Source organism: Ornithorhynchus anatinus, chromosome 4 (assembly GCF_004115215.2).
Source record: "Ornithorhynchus anatinus isolate Pmale09 chromosome 4, mOrnAna1.pri.v4, whole genome shotgun sequence".
Taxonomy (NCBI): domain Eukaryota; kingdom Metazoa; phylum Chordata; class Mammalia; order Monotremata; family Ornithorhynchidae; genus Ornithorhynchus; species Ornithorhynchus anatinus.
This window is the reverse complement of record NC_041731.1, coordinates 133,496,169-133,518,910: the sequence shown is the minus strand read 5'-3', so window position 1 is coordinate 133,518,910 and position 22,742 is coordinate 133,496,169. Positions and strand designations below refer to the sequence as shown.

General features: G+C 57.9%; 1 protein-coding gene across 1 annotated transcript in view; it reads left to right on the top strand.

Annotated features, from left to right (window-relative positions):
- HTT (huntingtin) overlaps nucleotides 1–22,742 on the top strand; it is a 200,139-nt gene that overhangs the window by 70,898 nt on the left and 106,499 nt on the right. Inside the window, 8 exon segments of the mRNA XM_029061948.2 lie at nucleotides 105–205; nucleotides 2,888–3,034; nucleotides 6,565–6,685; nucleotides 7,882–7,958; nucleotides 13,283–13,434; nucleotides 16,934–17,136; nucleotides 18,962–19,088; nucleotides 21,062–21,189. Of these exon segments, the coding sequence (XP_028917781.1) occupies nucleotides 105–205; nucleotides 2,888–3,034; nucleotides 6,565–6,685; nucleotides 7,882–7,958; nucleotides 13,283–13,434; nucleotides 16,934–17,136; nucleotides 18,962–19,088; nucleotides 21,062–21,189 (1,056 nt within the window).

The window sequence follows — 22,742 nt, the reverse complement described above, 5'->3', positions numbered from 1 at the left end:
AACCGGTCGGGTCCCGCTCACATCCCGCGAGCTCCTCCTAACGCCCCGAAAGCGTCCGTCTTTCCGTCCTAACCGTCTCTGTCTCGGTCGTCTTTCCCGCCAAGTTGTTAAAATTGCAAGAGCGAGTCCTCAACAACGTCGTCGTCCACCTCCTCGGAGACGAAGATCCCCGGGTGAGACACGTGGCAGCGTCTTCGTTAATGAGGTGAGTCCTCGCGTCCCCCGGGGCCGCCCGGGGGGTTTCCGTTGGACGGTCTGGCTCGCGGCCCTGGCCTTCAGCCGAAGCGCCAAGATAGTCTCCCCCGTTGAGACCGCGAGCCCGTCGTCGGGCCGGGATCCTCTCTACCCGTTGCCGAACTGTCCATTCCGAGCGCTTGGTACAGTGCTCCGCACACGGTAAGCGCTCCAGAAAGACGCGGCTCAGTGGAAAGAGGCTGGGCTTCGGAGTCCGAGGTCACGGGTTCGACTCCCGGCTCTGCCGCTTGTCAGCTGTGTGACTGGGGGCGAGTCACTTCACTTCTCTGGGCCTCGGTTCCCTCGTCTGTGAAATGGGCATGAAGACTGGGAGCCCCACGCGGGACAACCTCATGACCCCGTATCTACCCAGCGCTTAGAACGGTGCTCTGCACGTAGTAAGCGCTTAACAAATACCAACATTATCATCGTTGTTGAATGAATGAATGGATAGACGTGGCTTAGTGGCTAGAGCCCGGGCCTGGGAGTCACAAGGACCTGGGTTCTAATCCCGGCTGTGTGATCTTGATCCGCGGAGAGATGACCTTGGATCTCCTCCAGCGCTCAGAACGGTGCTCGGCACATGGTAAGCGCATAACGAACACCATCGTAATTATAATTACCACTTCCCGAGCGCATAGTACGGCGCTCAGCCCGCAGTAAGCGCTGAATTAATACAGTCGAATGAATTGAATGAATCTTGGGCAAGTCACTTCAACTTCTCTGGGCCTCAGTCACCTCATCCGTAAAATGGGGATCAAGAGTGTGAGCCCCCTGTGAGACAGGGACTGTGTCTAGCCTGATCACCTTGAATCTACCCCAGTGATTAGAGGAGCAGCGTGGCTCAGTGGAAAGAGCCCGGGCTTGGGAGTCAGAGGTCGTGGGTTCCAGTTCCGCCTCCGCCGCGTGTCAGCTGGGTGACCTTGGGCAACTCACTTCACTTCTCGGGGCCTCAGTTCCCTCACCTGCAAAATGAGGATGGAGACTGTGAGCCCTGAGTGGCACAACCTGATGACCTTGTGTCTGCCCCAGCGCTTAGAACGGTGCCTGGCACATAGTAAGCGCTTAACAAATACCAACATTATTATTAACAGTGCTCGGTACGTAGTAAGCGCTCAAAAAGGACCATAATCGTTATTTATCACGTAGCTCTGTAATTATTCAAGATTCCCTTTGTCTGTGCCTCTCATCCCGTTTCTTCGGGCGGATTAATGAAAAATGGGCCCCGTGATTCGCTCGGGCGGACAGACCCTCTATGAACCAGTCAGAAAACTGGTCCGCCGTGTGTCGGACCGACAGGTGGAGTTATTGCTCTTAGCGCAGTGCTCTGCACACAGGAAGCGCTCCGTGAATGCGACCGAATGAATTTACCGAGCGCTTACTGTGCGCTTGGGAGCGGACCGGTTCTAATCCCGGCTCTGCCGCCTGTCAGCTGTGTGACCGTGGGCAAGTCACTTCACTTCTCTGGGCCTCAGTTCCCTCATCTGTCAAATGGGGATGAAGACTGAGAGCCCCACGTGGGCCAACCTGATCACCCTGTGTCTCCCTCAGCCCTTAGAACAGTGCTCTGCACATAGTAAGCGCTTAACAAATACCAACATTAATAGACACTCTCCCTGCCCACGACGAGGTCACACCCGTCTCTGCCTTGATGCAGAAATATTCATTCATTCATTCAATAGCATTTAATAATAACAATAATAATAATGATGGCATTTGTTAAGCGCTTACTATGGGCAAAGCACTGTCCTCAGTGCTGGGGGGAGATAAGGTGATCAGATTGTCCCACTTGGGGCTCACAGTCTTCATCCCCGTTTTACAGATGAGATAACTGAGGCACAGAGAAGTTAAGTGACTTGCCCAAAGTCACAAAGCTGACAAGGGGCAGAGCCGGGATTTGAACCCATGATCTCTGACTCCCCAGCCCGGGCTCTTTCCATTGAGCCACGCAGTGCTTACTGTGTGCAGAGCACTGGACTCAGCGCTTGGAATGGACAAATCGGTACCGGATAGAGACGGTCCCAGCCCTCTGACGGGCTCCCGGTCTGATCGGGGGAGACGGACGGACGAGAACGATGGCGATAGATAGAATCGAGGGGAAGAACGTCTCATTAAAACGATAGCAAATAAATAGAATCGGGGCGACGTACAGCTCATTAACGAAACAAATAGGGTGACGAAGACATATGCGGTCGAGCGGACGAGTACGAGTACGGTGCCGAGGGGAGGGGACGGGAGAGGGGGAGGAGCGGAGGGAGAGGGGGGAGAAGAGGGTTTAGCTGCGGAGAGGTGAGGGGGTGGGGGGAGAGGGAGCAGAGGGCAAAGGGGAGGTTCACTGTGGGAAGGCCTCTCGGAGGAGGTGAGCTCTCGGTAGGGTTTCGAAGAGGGGAAGAGAGTGAGTTTGGCGGAGGCGAGGAGGGAGGGCCTTCCGGGACGGCGGGAGGACGCGGCCCCGGGGGTCGACGGCGAGGAGGCGGGCGGGGGAGGAGCGGAGCGGGCGGGGCGGGCGGTGGAAAGAGAGAAGGGAGGAGAGGAAGGAAGGGGGCGAGGGGACGGACGGCCTCGAAGCTTAGAGTGAGATAGCCCAGTCCGTCCTTCCGATCCCCCCGGTGACTCCCTCGGTTTTTCAACGTGGTTTCCAATTTGATTCCAGGCTCGTTCCGAAGCTGTTTTACAGCTGCGACCAAGGTCAGGCGGATCCGGTAGTAGCGGTGGCGAGGGATCAGAGCGGCGTCTATCTGAAACTCCTCATGCACGAGACGCAGCCCCCGTCCCATTTCTCCGTCAGCGCCGTCACCAGGTACCGTAACGGAGGCCGAGGGTCCCGATCCGTGTCCCCGGACGGCCCGGTGGCCAGAAAGACTCACCGGTCTTCTTGCCCCTCCACGGGTAACGTGGGTTGGGAGGATTCCCCCGCTCTTGGGATCCTAAAAGCCACCGCCGCCTCATTCGCTAGGGATGTCTGCTCTCTCCTGATGTCGGGGAAGAGGCAGAATGCTCATCCTCACTTGTGTTTGCGTCCGGATCACGGGGGCCCAAGGTAGCGTGCGTCAGTGGCTTCCGGAACGATAACGTTGGTATTGGTTAAGCGCTCGCTACGTGCGGAGCACCGTCCTAAGCGCCGGGGGAGATACGGGGTCATCGGGTCGGCCCACGGGAGGCTCCCGGTCAATCCTCATTGTACAGATGAGGGAACTCAGGCACAGGGAAGTGACGTGACTCGCCCACGGTCACCCAGCTGACAAATGGCGGAGCTGGGATTCGAACCCATGACCTCTGACTCCCAAGCCCGGACTCTTTACGCTGAGCCCCGCTGCTTCTCCTACGAATGAAGTAACCACGGGGAGGTCGTGTGTAATTGAGATCCGCAGAGATGCAGAAGGGGAGAAGGCGGTCGTTTCGGAAAGCCTGGTCTTCAGGGCGGCCGTTTCACTGTTTAATAATAATAACGATGGTATCTGTTAAGCGCTCGCTACGCGCAGAGCACCGTCCTAAGCGCCGGGGGAGATACGGGGTCGTCGGGTCGTCCCACGGGAGGCTCCCGGTCTTCAACCCCATTTTCCAGATGAGGTCACTGAGGCCCAGGGAAGTGAAGTGACTCGCCCACGGTCCCACAGCTGCCGAGCGGCAGAGCCGGGATTACGAACCCGTGACCTCTGGCTCCCAAGCCCGGGCTCTCGCCACTGAGCCACGCTGCTTCGCTAAGAAAAAAAAAAGAAGAAATCCAAAGTTTCCTCTAGCACGGGAGCACTGAACGAGAAGAAGCGGGCGGTGGGGAGGAGGTCGGGGGGGGGGGGGGGGGAAGAGAGGGAAGCAGTGGGGGGTCGTCAGGGCGAGACCCCGCACCCCACCTACCTCATCCAGCCGGCCCCCGCTCGGCGAGCGCGCGCGGCCACACCGTGCACGGACGACCCCGGCCACCCACACGCTCGGCCGTCGCCATCGGAGGTGGAGGGAGAAAGAAACGAATCACCGGCAACACCACGCAAGGTCGTCCCCCCGGGCGGGCCTCGGGGGATGTTTAGATGTGTAGATGCTCGCGAAGCAGCGCGGCTCAGTGGAAAGAGCCCGGGCTTGGGAGTCAGAGGTCATGCCTTCGACTCCCCGCCCTGCCCCTTGTCAGCTGTGGGACTGTGGGCGAGTCACTCCACTTCTCTCTGGGCCTCCGTTACCCCATCTGTAAAATGGGGATGAAGACTGGGAGCCCCACGTGGGACAGCCTGATGACCCTGTGTCTACCCCAGCGCTTAGAGCGGTGCTCTGCGCATAGTAAGCGCTTAACAAATACCAACATTCTTATTATTATTCTCTGTGCCTCGGTTACCTCATCTGGAAAATGGGGATTAACTGGGAGCCTCACGTGGGACAACCTCATGACCCCAGCGCTTAGAACAGTGCTCGGCACCTAGTAAGCGCTTAACAAATACCAACATTATTATTACGACCACCCCCTAGCTGCGACGACGACTGAACTGTCCACACTTGTGATCGTCCCAGATTTCCCTAGTCTGACGCTTAGCTGGTCAGTGAAAGAGAAGGCCTCGCCAGGCGACTGCCGGATAGGGCCGGGGCCAGCCAGCGGGGCCGCGCCGTCTCATTGAAAATGGAAAAAAAAAAGTCATTTCTTCGCAGGTGTAGCCTTTGCTTAGCGAGACATCGTTGAAGGGGGGGGGTTCCCAGCGCTTAGCACGGTGCTCGGCACATAGCAAGCGCTTAACAGGTAGCGACGTTATCATTATTTTCGCCGTTCTGCATCTTGATCGTTGCCTCAATTTGCCTTTGTTGGAGGACAACTTCTGTGCCTCTTCGCGGGCATTTAATCCTACACCCTTTCTGGAAGCGGGAACGAAAACCCCCGGAGAATGTGTGCGCGAGTGAGGTTTTCGTAGGAATCCCCTTTCACGGGGGCCCGTCATTCCTCGCCGAGTTACGTGGGTAAGATTAACCGCCGGGGGCCCGAGGTGGGCGCGGGCCATCGTAAACCCGGCCCGGCACGGATGGGTCCGGCTTACTCGCCGCTGCACCGCCGGGATAGCTTTTCCACGGATTCCAGGCCGAACCCGTTCGCCGAGCCCCGTTGGGTCGGTCGGGTGTATTGGGCGTTGGCTCTGTGCAGGGCACTGTGCCATGCGCCGGGCGGAGCGCGGTAGGACAGAGTTGGTAGACACGTTCCCTGCCCACAGGGAGCTGACGGTTGGTGGGTCCGTATCCGAATGACACGTTTGCTAGTGGAACCTGCGGATTCTGCTAATTCATTCATTCATTCGTTCAGTAGTATTTATACTACGTGCAGAGCACTGTACTAAGCGCTTGGAATGGACAAATGGGTAACAGATAGAGACGGTCCCCGCCCTCTGACGGGCTCACGGTCTGATCGGGGGAGACGGACGGACGAGAACGATGGCGATAAATAGAATCGAGGGGTTGAACGTCTCATTAAAACGATAGCAAACAAATAGAATCAAGGCGGTGTACATCTCATTAACAGAATAAATTTAAATTCAGCAAGAATTTTACCGACGTTGGTCCTCTCCTGAGGCGTAATCGGACCGCTTCCCCACTTTTGGGGTCCCGGCAGGAATTGGGGACGGGATCCGATCGGACCGCTTCCCCACTTTTGGGGTCCCGGCAGGATCCGGGGACGGGGTCTGAAGCCGAGAGCCGGCGCCGTTTCCACCGTGGCCCGAGCCGATCAATTCGTCCATTCAGTCGCGGTTATCGAGCGCGTACTGAGCGCTTGGGAAAGTTCGATACCAGAATAAACCGTGACATTCCCCGCCCACGACGAGCTCACAGTCTAGAGCGGCGTGGCGGATCGAGCCCGGGCTCGGGAGGCGGCAGGCCACGGGTTCTAATCCCCGCTCTGCCACTTGTCTGTTGTGTGACACTGGGCCAGTCGCTTCTCTTCTCTGGGCCTCAGTGACCTCATCTGGACAAGCGGGATGGAGGCTGTGAGCCTCATGTGGGACAGGGATTGGGTCCAACCCCATCTGCTTGTGTCCACCCCAGCGCGTACTGCAGTGCCTGGCACGTAGTAAGCGCTCAACAGATACCGTAATCATGATTATTAGTTGAGGAGACGGACATCAGTACGAGTAAATAAAATTACAGATCTTCGTGTAGGTGCTTTGGGCCTGGGAAAGGGGGAGAACAAAGGGAGCAAGACAGGGTGATGCAGAAGGGAGTGGGAGATGAGGAAAAGTGGGACTTAAAAGACGCGTTAAATCGACCTAGAGTCTATCTTGAGCGGTCTGTCAAGGGTCTGTTGTTTCACAGTCGAGTCGGTGAAATTCCAGCAGGTTCACGATTCTCCGTTCCTCTTTCGGTCAGAATGTACAGGGGCTACAACGTGCTTCCAAACGTAACCGACGTCACCGTGGAAAATAACCTCTCTCGGGTCATCGCGGCAGTTTCTCACGCGCTGACCACGTCAACTACCCGGGCTCTGACGGTGAGTTTTCCACTTACTGATTTGCAGCACCTGTCGGCGGCAGAACCTGAGAGAGAACACCTCTGTTCACCTGATCCCGCAAGTGAATGACGAGGTGGAAAATCCGTGTTGCTGAAGGAAATTCCTCGTCCCCCGTGGGCCGGGGAATAGTAATAAATAATGTTGGTATTTGTTAAGCGCTCACTATGTGCAGAGCACCGTTCTAAGCGCGGGGGGAGATACAGGGTCATCGGGTCGTCCCACCTGAGGCGCGCAGTTAATCCCCGTTTTACAGATGAGGTAACTGAGGCACAGAGAAGTGAAGTGACTCGCCCACAGTCACACAGCTGACAGGGAGCAGAGCCGCGAGTCAAACCCCTGACCTCTGACTCCGAAGCCCAGGCTCTTTCCACCGAGTCACGCTGCTTCCCTGAAGAGAGTCAGACAGAGGGGAGGCTAATATCTGGGGGAGAGAAGGCGATGGCTTTTTTTTTTTTCCTCTTTTTACATGGTATTTAAGCACTTACTGTGTGCCAGACACCGTACTTTGTGCCGAACAGTGTCCGAGGCCCACGGGGGGCTTACGGTCCTAATGGCCACTTTGCAGTTGAGGTGATCGAGGCCCACAGAAGTGAAGTGACTCGCCCAAGGTCACCGAGCGGACAGGTGGCGGAGGTCCTTCTGACCCCCAGGCCCGCGCCCTTCCACTTGGCCGTGCCGCTTCTCCCGTTTTGATTTTCGAGGTCCCGGCCTCCCTCGATTTCTGCGCGGGTGGCGTGGTGCGAACCCGCGGAACGGGGCGGAGGACTCGGTTCTTTCGGCAAAAGAGGATGTTGGAGTTCGGACCCCGAAAGCGTCGACGGTCGGTTTCCGGACACTGAGAGGTTGGCGCTGACCCTCTTTCGCAGGGCGCTGTACTGAGCGCTCGGGAGAGTACAGTATAACAGTCACCCTCCCCGCCCACGGAGAGCTTACGGTCTAGAGGGGGAGACAGACGTTAATGGAAAAAACTACACGGGCGTACACGAGCGCTGGATCAGAGTTGAAGTATATACGTTTCCAACAGGATTACGGTTCTCAGTATATGTTTTTTCTCAGAATGTACAGAAGCTAAGAGTTGCACATGCATGGTTTCAGAATCTGGAGCTTTCAGTCGCGTGGAATTGCCAATCTTTCTGCGAAACCCCACGCCCACTGTCTTCCTTTCGCCTTTTCAGTTCGGTTGCTGTGAGGCGTTATGCCTACTCTCCGCCGCCTTTCCAGTCTGCACCTGGAGCTTGGGATGGCACTGCGGGTATGTTCCTTCCACCCGGGATACCGGCTTCTAGCGGTCATTTTTACCAAAAGCATACGTTCGGGGCTCACAGTCCTGCTTTTTTAAACAAAATATATACGCTGCCGGCTGTGTTCGTCCAAAGGACAGGTCTTCGAACGGGAAGGGTTTGGTGGATGGTCGGGAGCTGGGCTGTGCTCAGGATATAGATTTACCGTAAGATATGAGTTAAAAAATTCAGAGTGAAGTTAGGTCATTTTTAAAGGTTTCAGGTTATTTTTTTTCCAAACCCGAGTGTGATATCCTGTATTTTGCACATTTAAAAAAAAAAAAAAAAAAAAAAAAGACTTGTGAAGTACTCTGATTAGATTGAATATTCTAAGAGAACGGTGGCCCAAAATTTGAATTAAACTGGTCATTTTTTCCCACATTCTTTTTAGATTTTTTCCCCCCAGTATCATGCATTATTGCTGCCGGTGACTTTAGAGTGGGAAGAAAGAAAACCCCTTTAAGACCGTCGACATTACTCTGTTTGACCATTGTTTATGTGGGTGACTCTTGTTCACAACCGAACCGGTTTTATTTTTTCTCCAGTATTTTCCTCATGAACTACCAACCAGTTCTTAGTATTTGCCCCGATTCAGGTTGTGAAAACACAGCACGTTTCAGCAGACTCGTGTGACATTGAGAAATATGTAATCGTTTGAAGTGTAGCTAATATATAGGTTAATTTAAGTTAATTCTCCGGCTTCAGAAATCTTTCGGAGTCACCTCCACGAGTGATCTGTGGAATGCTGTTATTCCCTTTGGCGTATCGGGCATTACCGCGGGAATATAAAGTTAACTGTTCTGACAGTTCCTTTTATATGGAGGTGATCAAATGACGGCTACGTGATGTCGGTCCGGTTCTTGCCTTTTAACGGCCCAGTTCTTGGCTGCTTATTCGCTCCGGGGACGTTTCCAGGGTCTGTGGGCCTTCATCTCAGGCGAAATAGCACCGGGAGTCACTGCATTCATTCACTCACTCACTCACTCACTCACTCACTCACTCACTCACTCAATAGTATTTATTGAGCGCTTCCTATGTGCAGAGCACCGGACTAAGCGCTTGGAATGTACAAATCAGCAACAGATAGAGACAGTCCCTGCCCTCTGACGGGCTTACGGTCTAAACGGGGGAGACGGACAGACGAGAACAGTGGCAATAAATAGAGTCGAGGGGAAGAACATCTCATTGGAACATTAGCAAATAAATTAAAACAATAGCAAATAAGGACTTTAGGGATGCCCGGCCTCCTCCAGCTCTGCTGCGACTTAGAAAGCCGCTAGTTCTTCCTTTCCCGGGATGTCCGACGCGAGAGAGCCCGCCTTAGCCCACCCCAGATCCCCGCATCCCCGGCACCGACACCGGCGTGTTCCGAACGCGGGGCTCTCCCCCAAAGCAAGGGAGATCATTCGGAGACCGTCCTACCGCCCGCTTCCCGGTGCTGGCGACGGGAATCTTGCGGAGGAAGCTGTGGAATGGGGATTGAGACTGTCCGCCCCATGTGGGACGGGGACCGTGCCCAACCCCACTGACCGATATCTGCCCCAGCACCTAGAACAGTGCTCGGCACGTAGTAGGCGCTTAACAGATACCCTACCAAGTAGAGAAGCAGCGTGGCTCAGTGGAAAGAGCCCGGGCCGGAGAGTCAGAGGTCATGGGTTCGAATTCCGGCTCCGCCACTTTGGCAGCCGTGTGACTGTGGGCGGGTCACTTCACTTCTCCGTGCCCCAGTTCCCTCATCTGTAAAACGGGGATGAAGACCGGGAGCCCTACGTGGGACAACCTGATTCCCCTGTATCTAGCCCAGCACTTAGAACGGTGCCCTGCACGTAGTAAGCGCTTCGCAAATACCAACGTCATTATTACAAGCGTTGCCTCTCGTGGCTTCCCTGGCCGCCCCCGCTTCTCCCCGGCACCCGGAAGTTCTCTTCCACCCCTCTTTTGCAGGCAGACCCCAAGAGATGAGTAACGGGTAATAATCTTCTGGCAAATATTCATAATCAGGTAACAAACAAACAAAAAGGACAAACGGACGGTTCCCCTCTCCTCCGGCCCTAGGATCTCCTCCGGTCCCTTCCTACGTCCCGTGTCTGTCGGTCTTTATTGAGCACTTACTCTGTGCAGAGCACTGGACTGATAGCGTGGGAGAATACAAAAGAACAGGATTATGAGACGGGGAAGCAGCGTGGCTCAGCGGAAAGAGCCCGGGCCTGGGAGTCCGAGGTCATGGATTCGAATCCCTGAACTGCCGCTCGTCAGCTGTGTGACTGTGGGCGAGTCACTTCGCTTCTCTGGGCCTCAGTGACCTCATCTGGAAAATGGGGATTAACTGTGAGCCTCACGTGGGACGACCCGCTGACCCCGTATCTCCCCCAGCGCTTAGAACGGTGCTCGGCACATAGTGAGCGCTTAACGGATACCGACGTTATTATTCCCTGCCCATAATGAGCTCTAGCGGGATCGCAGCTCCGAGGCTTCCCCGCGTCCCGCCCTGCTGACGGCACGGCTCAGACCTCCCCGCTCGGTGGCCAGAGTTTTTCTCCCCGGGAACCTGGACCCTGCCGTGTCCTTCCCAGTCTTTTCCTCCAGTCTGCTTCACTTGCGAATTATTCTCCCGGCCGAGACGGGAAGCTCCTTTGGGACAAGGAACGTAGCGGAAGGAGCACGGGCCGAGGATGTGACTTCGAATCCCAGCTCTGCCACTTGTCTGCTCGGTGACCTCGGGCGAGCCGTTTAGCTTCTCTGTGCCTCGGTGACCTCATCTGTAAAAATGGGGGTGAAGACTGGGAGCCCCACGTGGGACAACTTGATCACCTCGTATCTACCCCAGCGCTTAGAACGGTGCTTGGCACGTAGTGAGCGCTTAACAGATGGCATCATTATTAATTATTACGATTGCGCTCTCCCGAGCTCTTAGAGTACAGTGCCCTGCACCATCTGCACATGGTAAGCGCTCGATAAATACGACTGAATGAACAGAGCGAGCGTTTACTAAATACGATTGATTGATTAATGTCATATAAGGTATTGATAACAACGTTAATGCTGGTATTTGTTAAGCGCTTATCACGTGCCGAGCGCCGTTCTAAGCGCCGGGGGAGATACGGGGTCATCAGATGGTCCCACGGGAGGCTCACAGTTAACCCCCATTTTATAGATGAGGTCACTGAGGCCCAGAGAAGCGAAATGATCTGCTCGCCGTCACACAGCTGACAGGCGGCAGAGCCGGGATTCGAACCCATGGCCTCTGACTCCCAAGCCCGGGCTCTTTCCACTGAGCCGCGCTGCTTCTCTGATAGATGCTAATTGAACTTCTTTCGAAGAAGGTCACTGAGAAGTCCATCCCCCGAGTTTCCCTTCCTCCTCCTCGAGTGAAGGGTCGGCGGAATGACGGCCAGAGTTCTTTCCAAGTTTTCTCCTTTGGGTAGCTGCATTTAGGAATTAGGTAAATCAGGGGATCTTTTTGAGTTCCCTTTTCCCCCAATAGGTAGCTCACATCGCTTCCGTAAATGCGATAGACTTTGGTTTTGCGGACCGCTTGTAGAAGCGAACCCTGCCTTTAAACTGTATTTTAGATTGAGTAATTAAAATGGTGTGGCAGATATTTATGGTAAGTTATTCTAGGAGTCCATTTAATATTTTCTGAAATGGAATTTAAGCACCTACTGGGTGCCACGCACTGTCCTAAGCACGGGGGTAGATGCGAGGTCACCAGGTTGGACACGGTCCCCGTCCCCCAAGGGCCTCACGGTCTTAATCCCCATTTTACAGATGAGGGCGCTGAGGCCCGGGCACGTGAAATGCCTTGCCCGAGGTCACACAACAGACAAGCGGTAGAACCGGGATTAGAACCCAGGTTCTCGGACTCCCAGGCCCGTCTCCTGCCACCGCTTCTCCGAATTGTATTTTTCTCGAACTTGGTTTCCCAAAATGACCCTGCACCTTCAGGGGTCCTTAGTGTTTGTTTGTGAGGCAGTTGAAACAGACATCCGCAAAACCTTCCCAGGGACCGGGCTCGGGTCCATAGTTGGCCCCGTTTTATTAGAACGTAGTTGAAAACGATGAAAATACAAAGTACCGGTCCCGAGGCAAGACGCAGCTGGTGACCGTATCCCAAACTGGAATTGGTTTCTGGATTTCTTCACCCTGCCGTTATTTGGAATGGTGAAGCATTACCATTAATAATGATGATAGTAATAATATTCATTCATTCAATAGTATTTATTGAGCGCTTACTAAGTGCAGAGCACTGGACCGAGCGCTTGGAATGGACAATGCTGCGACAGATAGAGACACTCCCTTCCCGATGACGGGCTCACGGACCAATCGGGGGAGACGGGCGGACGAAGACAAAGCAGCATTATAACGATGTCGGTATTCGTTAAGCGCTTCCTACGTGCGGAGCACCGTTCTGAGCGCTGGGGTCGATACGGGGTCATCGGGTCGTCCCACGCGAGGCTCACGCTCTTAATGCCCATTTTACAGCCGAGGTAACCGAGGCGCAGAAAAGTTAAGTGACTCGCCCACAGTCACACAGCTGACAAGTGGCAGGGGCAGGATAATATAATCGTGATAAATTTACGTCACGATAAATTTATCATAATCGTGATAAATAGAATCAAGGGGATGGACACCTCGTTATCAAGATAAATAGGGGGATAAAAATCTATCCAAACGAGCAGAGTGCCGAGGGGAGGGGGAGGAGCGGAGGGAAAGGGGGCTCAGCTGAGGGGAGGTGAAGGGGGGCAGAGAGGGAGCAGAGGGGAAAGGGGCAGCTCAGTCCGGGAAGGCCTCCCGGAGGAGGCGAGCTCTCGGTAGGGCTTGGGGGGGGGGGAGGAGGGGGAGTTTGGCGGAGGGGAGAGGGAGGGAGTTCCAGGCCAGAGGTGGGACGTGGGCCATAATGCCCACGTCCTGATCATCGTGGCGTCCGTTAAGCGCTTACCGTGGGCCGGGCGCTCTGCTCAACGCTGGGGTAGATAGAAGCAGATGGGGCCGGACCCCGTCCCCGTCCCCCGTGGGGCTCCCCGGCCCGGTCCCCGTCTGACAGATGAGGGAACGGAGGTCACCCCGCGGACAGGTGGCCGAGCCGGGATCAGAACCCGTGACCTTGCGCCGCCCGGGCCCGGGCCCGGGCCCCGTCCGCTAGGCCGTGCCGCTTCGCCCGACGGTCGGCAGAGTGAAGCGGGAACCCGTCCCGGGGGTTTCTCCCCCCGGGCCCGGCGGGGCCGGGGGCGGTGGGAGGGGGAAGGGGCGACCGGGGCCACGGGCCCGCCGCCCACCGCGTGTCCTTGGCATTCAGCATCCCCCAGCCGAGCCCCCCGGAGGAGACCCGCAAGAGCTGTACCGTCGGAATGGCCAGCACGGTGCTGGCCCTCCTCTCGTCCGCCTGGTTTCCTCTGGACCTCTCCGCCCATCAGGACGCTCTGATCTTAGCCGGGAACCTGCTGGCAGGTAGAGTCGACTCGCCCCGGGGCCGATTCCACGCCGTCCCGGGCGTTCCCGGCCCCTGGTTCGGAACCGGATTTGCTCATCTGTCCATATTTCTATTCGTTCGATAGTATCGACTGAGCGCCTACTGTGTGCAGAGCACCGTACTGAGCGCTCACCCTATTTTGTTAAAGAGATGTCCACCCCCCCGGCCCCCCCCCCCCCCCCGATGCTGTTTATCGCCGTCGTTTCTGTCCGTCCGTCTCCCCCGATTAGACCGTGAGCCCGTCGTTGGGCAGGGATGGTCTCTGTCTGTTGCCCGGTTGTCCGTTCCGAGCGCTCGGTTCAGTGCTCCGCACGTAGTGAGCGCTCAGTAAATACTGTCGAATGAATGAAGCGGCGTGGCTCGGTGGAAAGAGCACGGGCTTTGGAGTTTAGAGGGCATGAGTTCGAATCCCGGCTCCGCCGCTCGTCAGCTGGGTGACCGTGGGCGAGTCACTTCACTTCCCTGGGCCTCGGTTTCCCTCGTCCGTAAAATGGGGATGAAGGCCGCGAGCCCCACGTGGGCCGACCTGATTCCCCCGTCTCTCCCCCAGCGCTTGGAACGGTGCTCTGCACGTAGTGAGCGCTTAACAACAGGTACCAACGTTACTGTTGTTATTAATCGACTGACTGATGATGACTTTGGTATCCGTTAAGCGCTTACTGCGCGCAGGGCGCTGTACTGAGTGCCGCTGGGCGGGGCGATGCCGACAGGTTGGGTCAGACGCAGTCCCTGTCCCACGTGGGGCTCGCAGTCTTCATCCCCGTTTTAACGATGACGATGTCGCTACTCGTTAAGCGCCTCCTGTGTGCAGAGCACCGTTCTGAGCGCTGGGGGAGATAGAGGGTCATCGGGTCGTCCCGCGCGAGGCTCACGGTCAATCCCCGTTTGACGGATGAGGTCACTGAGGCCCAGAGAAGTGAAGTGACTCGCTCACGGTCACGCAGCTGACCGGCGGCAGAGCCGGGGATTCGAACCCACGACCTCGGACTCCCCCAGCCCGGGCTCCTTCCACTGAGCCACGCGGATGAGGTTATTGAGGCCCGGGGAGGTTAAGGTTCCGAGGGCTCTCTCTTCCACCGTTTGGGGGACGGACGTCACCGTGGGGTGGAGGGGGAAAGATTGCATTTGCCGGCGGTGAGGATGATGAAGGCGGGGCTGTTTGAGAAATAGCCCCGATGTCCGCGGAGACCCCCCCCCCCCCCAACCACCCAAATAACAATAATGTCGGTATCTGTTAAGGGCCTCACTACGTGCAGAGCGCCGTTCTAAGCGCCGGGGGAGATACGGGATCATCGGGTCGTCCCCCGTGAGGCTCCCGGTCTTCATCCCCATCTGACAGATGAGGGAACCGAGGCCCAGAGAAGTGAAGTGACTCGCCCAAAGTGACCCAGCTGACAAGTGGAGAGCCGGGATTCCAACAGATGCGGGAACTACAGCGGGTCTTCCCTTTATCGGTGCATTTCATTCCTTCATTCGGTCGTATTTACTGAGCGCTTACTGCGCGCGGACCACCGGGCTGTTCATTCACTCCGTTCAGTCGTGTTTACTGAGCTCTTACCGTGGGCGGAGCACCGTAGTAAACGCTTGGAAAGTACGATTCGGCAACAGACGCAGTCCCTGCCCGACGACGGGCTCGAGGTCTAGAAGAGGGGAGACAGACGGCAAGTCAGGTCGACGGGCGTCAACTAAGCGCTTGGAATGTACAGTTAATCAATTTGATAAGCATCAATTGCCACCTGACGGCATTTGTTAAGCGCTTACTGTGGGCCAAGCACCGTTCTGAGCGCTGGGGGAGACGCAAGGTGATCGGGTCGTCCCACGCGGGGCTCCCAGTCTTCATCCCCATTTTCCGGATGAGGGAACGGAGGCCCAGACAAGTGAAGCGACTCTGGCCCAAAGGCACACAGCTAATAAGTGGCGGGGCCGGGATTCGAACCCGTGACCTCCGACGCCCAAGCCCGGGCCCTTTCCACTGAGCCGCGCGGCTTCTCAGACAGCCGCTGCCCACGGCGGGCTCCCCGCCTAGGAGGCCGTCCCAGCGGCCCGGCGAGGCGAGGCGAGGCCGGGGTCCCGCCCTCTGGAACCGTTCCATCTCCTGGGAGAATCCTCTCTTACCCTCCCTCGCCCCGTCTTTACCAGTGAAAACTCCTCAGGTGACAGCTCGAGAAGCGGCGCCCGGGCTTGGGAGTCGGAGGTGACGGGTTCGAATCCCCGCTCCGCCCCTTGCCAGCGTGTGACCTGGGGCGAGTCGCTTGACTTCCCTGGGCCTCAGTTCCCTCATCTGTCAGGTGGGGATGAAGACTGAGCCCCACGCGGGACGACCCGATCGTCCCGTATCTCCCCCGGCGCTTAGAACGCTGCTCGGCACGTAGTGAGCGCTTAACAGATGCCGCGTTAACTTGACCAAATTCTTTCTCTGTAATCCGTCGGGGGGACTCTGCCACCGAGCGCAGATTCTCCCCTCCGACACGTGAGACTACGGGCGCGAGGTTATCGGTTGCGTGGAAAAACGCTAGCCAAGAAGCACCCCGTAACTCTAACGGTTATGAGTAGCTGATAATAGTAATAATTAGAAAAATGATGTTCTGACCCGCACCTGGCCAAGTGTTGCACCTCGCCGGTCTGCTTCTCATCCAGGGTTAGAGGAGCGGCGTGGCTCGGTGGAAAGAGCCCAGGCTTGGGAGTCACAGGTCATAGGTTCGAATCCTGGCTCCGCCACTTATCAGCCGGGTGACCGTGGGCAAGTCACTTCACTGGGCCTCAGTTGCCTCATCCGGAAAATGGGGCCGAAGACCGTGAGCCTCCCGTGGGACCACCCGACGACCCCGTATCTCCCCCGGCGCTTAGAACGGCGTGCTCGGCACGTAGTAAGCGCTTAACCAATACCGGCGTGATCGTTAAGGTATCGTCGCAGCCCCCTAGAAATGTCCGAAAGACCGAGAGGTCGAGCGCGCTTCGCCAGGGGTGGAGTTCGAATAATGATAATAGCTATCATTGGGATCCCGGTTACTCGTGAAGCGCTTGCTCTGCGCCAGGCATTCATTCACTCGTATTTACTGAGCGCCCACCTTGGGCGGAGCCCTGCGCCACGCGCCTGAGCACCGTTTCAGTGGGACCGAAGAGCGGGAGCGGTGAGCTTTCAGGCCGAGCGGCCGGATCTCGTCGGGCCGCCGCCGTTCCGGTCAAGTGACGGGCTCGACGTCAGAGAAGCCGCGCGGCTCAGTGGCGAGAGCCCGGCCTTGGGAGTCAGAGGTCACGGGTTCGACTCCCGGCCCCGCCACTCGTCGGCTGGGTGACCGTGGTCGAGTCGCTTCACTTCTCTGGGCCTCAGTGACCTCAGCTGGAAAGCGGGGATGAAGACCGGGAGCCTCACGTGGGGCGACCCGACGACCCCGCGTCTCCCCCGGCGCTTAGAACGGTGCCCTGCGCGTAGTAAGCGCTGAACGGATGCCAGCGTTATCGTTGTTATTTTTACAGCCAGCGCCCCGAGATCGCTGAGAAGCCCGTGGGCGTCCGAAGAGGAAGCCGGCCCCGGGGCCACGAAGCAGGAGGAGCCCTGGCCCGCTCTGGGCGACAGGTCCCTGGTCAACATGGTAGAGCAGCTCTTTTCTCACCTCCTGAAGGCCGTCAACATCTGCGCCCACGTGTTGGACGACGTGGCCCCCGGCCCGGCCTTAAAGGTGATCTCCTGCGGCGGTTTCCCACGCCGGGCGGGAGGCGGGTGGACGCGGAGGGAGAGGTATCTGGTATCTGGTAAGCGCTCACCACGGGCGGAGCACCGTTCTAAGCGCCGGGGGAGATGCGGGGTCGTCGGGTCGTCCCACGGGAGGCTCCCGGTCCTCATCCCCATTTTCCAGATGAGGGAACCGAGGCCCAGAGAAGTGGAGCGACTTGCCCACGAGCACCCCCGGTGCGTTCAGAGCGGAACAGAGCCCAGACCTGAAAAATGGGGAGAGGTCCCGCCGGGTTCAATAATAATAATAATAATAATAATAATGATGATGATGATGATGTTGGTATTTGCTGAGCGCTCACTACGCGCAGGGCACTGTTCTAAGCGCTGGGGGAGAGACAGGGTCATCGGGTCGTCCCACGTGGGGCTTTTCAGATGAGGTAACCGAGGCCCAGAGGAGCGAAGCGACTCGCCCACGGTCACACGGCTGCCGGGCGGCCGAGCGGGGATCCGAACCCGTGTCCCCCGACTCCCCAGCCCGGGCTCTTGCCACCGAGCCCCGCTGCTCTTCCTTCGTAAACTCCAGCTGAGGAGTCGTGGCTTGCTTTGTCGTCTTGGCTCTTTTGGGAGCAACCCCGCTTCTTGTCTTATTATTTCCCAGCCTTCCCCTTCAGCAGAAATGGCTCAGAGCTAGAAACTGCGGAGGTTCGTGGGCGCCGGGCTGCGGATCGGGGAAATCCTTTCGTTCACTCTATCGTATTTATCGAGCGCTTACTGCGTGCGGAGCACTGGACCGAGCGCTCGGATCGGACAGTTCGGCAGCAGGTAGAGACCGACCCTGCCCGGTGACGGGCTCACGGTCACCCACCTCGGCCCGGGGCCGCCTTCACCCGGGACCCGCCACCTCCCCGGGCCGTTACGCCCGTCAGAGAAGCGGCGCGGCTCAGCGGCGAGAGCCCGGGCTTGGGTGTCGGAGGTCGTGGGTTCGAATCGCGGCTCCGCCACTCGTCGGCCGTGTGACCGGGGGCGAGTCGCTTCGCTCCTCGGTGTCTCGGTTCCCTCATCTGGAAAATGGGGATGAAGACGGCGAGCCCCACGTGGGACGACCCGGTGACCTTGCATCTCCCCCCCCCCCCCCCCGGCGCTCAGAACAGTGCTCGGCACGTACTGAGCGCTTAACAAATACCGTCATTTTTACTCTTCTCATTGTTACTTCTCTGGGCCTCAGTCACTTCATCCAAAATAGGGATGGAGACCGCCATCCCCATGTGGGACGGGGACCGTGTCCCGCCTGATCGTCTCCCGTCTCGGTCCGGTGCTTAGAAGAGCGCCGGAGGCGTGGTGAGCGCCTAAAAAGGTTCCATCCCCGGCTCGGCTCAGCGGAAAGAGGTCGTGGGTTCTGATCCCGGCCCTGACGCTCGCCAGCTGCGTGACTTCGGGCCGGTCACTTCACTTCTCTGTGCCTCGGTGGCCTCATCTGGAAAATGGGGATTAAAACTGTGAGCCTCGCGTGGGACGACCCGACCACCTGGTATCCCCCAGCGCCTAGAACAGGGCTCTGCACATGGTAAGCGCGGAACGGATGCCACCGTTTATTTGTCGTTTATTAAAGCGGCGTCGGGGGCTGCCGCCCTCCAACGTGGGAAACGCCACGAAGGCAGCAAAGGCGGGGCTCGTGTCGGCCTTCTCGGCCCCACGCGCGCCCGGAGCCGCTCTTCCCCCCTCCGCGGAGCCTCCTCCGGGCGCGTATTGAGGCGCCTTGGGGCCGGCGACGACTTGGTGTACCTACGGATCGTCGCATTCGTGACAGATGGTCTTCTCTCCCCTTCCAGGCCGCCCTGCCCTCCCTGACCAACCCGCCGTCCCTGAGTCCCATCCGACGGAAGGGGAAGGAGAAGGAACCGGGAGAGCCGACCTCGGTTCCGCTGAGTCCCAAAAAGGGCCCGGAGGCCAATCCAGGTACGGGAGGCCGCCGGAGGCCCGCGGAACTCGGTCGGGGACCCGACCGGCCGGGGCTCGGCCTCTCGCGGGGGGCGGGCGGGGCGGCGGCGGCGGCGGCGGCGGCCCGTCAGAGATTCTGGCACCGGGGCCCGGGTGCGAGAATCGCGTTTGAAACCGAAATCTCATCTTGGGTTCCTCTGGGCCCCCCCCGCCTCGGGTTACCCGCTTCCTCGGGGCGGACTCCGTCTAGCTGCCCGTCCCGCTTCGGTTTCCCGCCGCCCCTCGCACCTGTTTCCGCCTCCCTCCCTCTACCGCTCGGCGGAAGGAGCCCGGGCTTGGGAGTCAGAGGTCGTGGGTTCGAAATCCCGCCCCGCCGCCCGGCAGCTGGGTGACCGGGGGCGGGTCGCTCCGCTTCTCTGGGCCTCGGTTCCCTCAGCTGGAAAATGGGGATTAACCGCGAGCCTCCCGCGGGACGACCCGATGACCCCGTGTCTCCCCCGGCGCTGAGAACGGTGCTCGGCACGTGGCGAGCGCTCGACAGATACCGACACTATGATTATTATTACTTATCGATCAGAACCTTCGGTTTATTCCCACAGGGAATAACAACAATGGGAGAAGCAGCGTGGCTCAGTGGAAAGAGCGCGGGCTTTGGAGTCGGAGGTCATGGGTTCGAATTCCGGCTCGGCCACGTGTCAGCTGGGTGACCGTGGGCGAGTCCCTTCGCTTCTCTGGGCCTCAGTGACCTCACCTGTAAAATGGGGATGAAGACCGTGAGCCCCACGTGGGACGACCCGATTCCCCCGTGTCCACCCCAGCGCTTAGGACGGTGCTCGGCGCATAGCGCGCGCGCTTAACAGATACCAACGTTATCATCAATAATGATCGCGGTTTTTGTTCCACACTCACTGTGTGCCTCGCACTGTACTAAGCTCTGGGGGGGGCAAGGGAGGGAGCCCCCCTCTTGTGGCTGTTGGCGGGGAGCTTGCCCATCTCTCCTGAAATCCGTCTCGCCGCCGACCTCTCGCCCACATCCTGCCTCTGGCCTGGAACGGCCCTCCCTCCTCCTACCTGACAGGGAATCGCTCTCCCCGCACCTCAAAGCCTTATTTCCTTATCGAAGGCCCGTCTCCTCCCAGAAGCCTTCCCCGACTGCGCCCTCCTCTCCTCTCCTCCCGCTCCCTTCTGCGTCGCCCCGACTCGTTCCATTCGTCCTCCCTCCCGGCCCCACGGGACACGGGAACGTATCTGTGAGAAGCAGCGCGGCTCGGTGTAGGGAGGCCGGGCTTGGGAGTCCGAGGTCGTGGGTTCGGATCCCGGCTCCGCCACCTGGCAGCTGGGTGACCGTGGGGGCCAGGCGCTTCGCTTCTCTGGGCCTCGGTGACCTCCTCTGGAAAATGGGGATGAAGACCGGGAGCCCCACGTGGGACCACCCGATTACCTTGTATCCACCCCGGCGCTTAGAACAGTGCTCCGCACGTAGTAAGCGCTTAACAAATACCGACATTATTGTCCATTTATATATTTCTGTACATTAGCGTCTGCCCCCCCCCCCCAGACTGTGAGCTCGTCGTGGGCGGGGAATGTGTCCGTCTGCGGGCTCGGTACAGTGCTCTGCGCACGGTGAGTGCTGAGAAAATACGAATGGATCAGCGAAATCTGCCTCACTGGCGATTGGGAAGGTTAAAAATGGGTAAATTTCAACCTTCTATTTATTGCTTGATCGATCCATTCTGTGATTCTCGCTTGATTCTATTCATTGCTATCGTTCTTGACTGTCCGTCTCCCCCCGATTGGACCGTGAGCCCCTCCGAGGGCAGGGACCGTCTCTGTCCGGTACCGATCTGTCCGTTCCGAGCGCTTAGTACGGTGCTCTGCACCTAGTAAGCGCTCGATAAATACTATGGAATGAATGAATAAATTGCACTTGGCTCTAAACGTGTCTCTTGTCCCCTCCCCACCCTTTTCTCCTCTCCGGAAACAACCGGAAGCTTCTCGGCAAACCGACACGGCGGGCCCCGCTCCAGCGAGTAAATCCTCCTCGCTGGGGAGCTTCTACCATCTTCCGTCGTACCTCAAGTTGTATGACGTCTTGAAAGCCACCCACGCCAACTATAAGGTACTCGGTGCGGATTCGGCGGGCGGGGGTCGGCCGGGGCGACGCTGAGCCTCGAGAGCCGGACGTGTTTTTAAAAAAAAAAAAAAAAAAAAAAAAAAAACCCGGTGTATTTCCTCTCCGGAACCCAAGTGAGGACACGCGACGACCCCAAAGACGGCGGTTTCCACCGAAATGACGGTGAACCGTAATGCGGAAGGGTGTTCGGGCAGATCCCTGGGGTGGGTAGGGACGTAGGCCGGAGCCCAGAGGGAATGAAAGGAACAAGAGGAAGGTGAAGACCCGTTCCCTGCCTCGGGGAGTTTGCACTCTGAGGCGAAGGGCGGTCGTAAAGACGCCGAAAAGTCGGCCCTTGCCAAGTGTGTCACCTCCCCTTTAGACCGTGAGCCCGCTGCGGGGCGGGGAATGTCTCTGTTATTGCGACGTACTCTCCCAGCCGCCGAATATTCAAAAGCCATAATTATCGTCGTCGTCGTTCCTCTCCTACTCCCACGCTGCCGGAGAAGCGGCGCGGCTCAGTGGAAAGAGCCCGGGCTTCGGAGTCGGAGGTCGTGGGTTCGAATCCCGGCTGGGCCACTCGTCAGCTGTGTGACCGTGGGCGAGTCGCTTCGCTTCTCGGTGCCTCGGCGACCTCATCTGTAAAATGGGGACGAAGACCGCGAGCCCCACGTGGGACGACCCGATTCCCCTGTGTCTCCCCCAGCGCTTAGAACGGTGCTCGGCACAGAGTGAGCGCTTAACGAGTACCAGCGTTAACCCGGCCTGCCCGCTCATTCGTTCATTCGGTAGTGTTTATCGAGCGCTTCCTATGTGCGGAGCATTGTACCGAGCGCTTGGAACGGACAAACCGGCAACAGATAGGGACGGTCCCTGCCCTTTGACGGGCTCACGGGCCGATCGGGGGAGACGGACGGACGAGGACGATGGCGATAAATAGAATCAGGAGAAAGAGGAACAGCTCTGCCAGTTGTCAGCTGGGTGACTGCGGGCGAGTCACTTCGCTTCTCCGGGCCTCGGTTCCCTCATCTGTCAAACGGGGATTAACCGTGAGCCTCACGTGGGACGACCCGGTGACCCCGTATCTCCCCCCGGCGCTCAGAACGGCGCTCTGCACACAGTGAGCGCTTAACGAATAGCAACGTTCTTCTTATTGTGAATGCGGTCGACTCACCGATGGACTGAACGCGACCAGAGAAAGGAGGAGAAGAGGACTTTAGGGTGGCAGAGGGAGAGGGGGAGAGACTGTTGGTTCAGTCGTACTTATCGAGTGCTCATCGCGTCGTGCGAAGCGCTCGGGAGAGTACGATGTGACAGGAAACCGATACATTCCCCGCCCACAACGAGCTTCCGGTCTAGAGGGGAGAAGGACGTTAATATAAAGAAATCAGTTCAGACTGTGTGCTTGAACCCCGCGCAGCGGGAGACTCGGTGGGAATGCGGGTGAGAGGTCAGTCGGTTCCGTAGAATATCTGTGTGTGGCGATAACGACGAGCGGAAAGTTCGAGGTGTATCGTCGGTTAATAATAACGTTGGTATTTTGTTAAGCGCTTGCTACG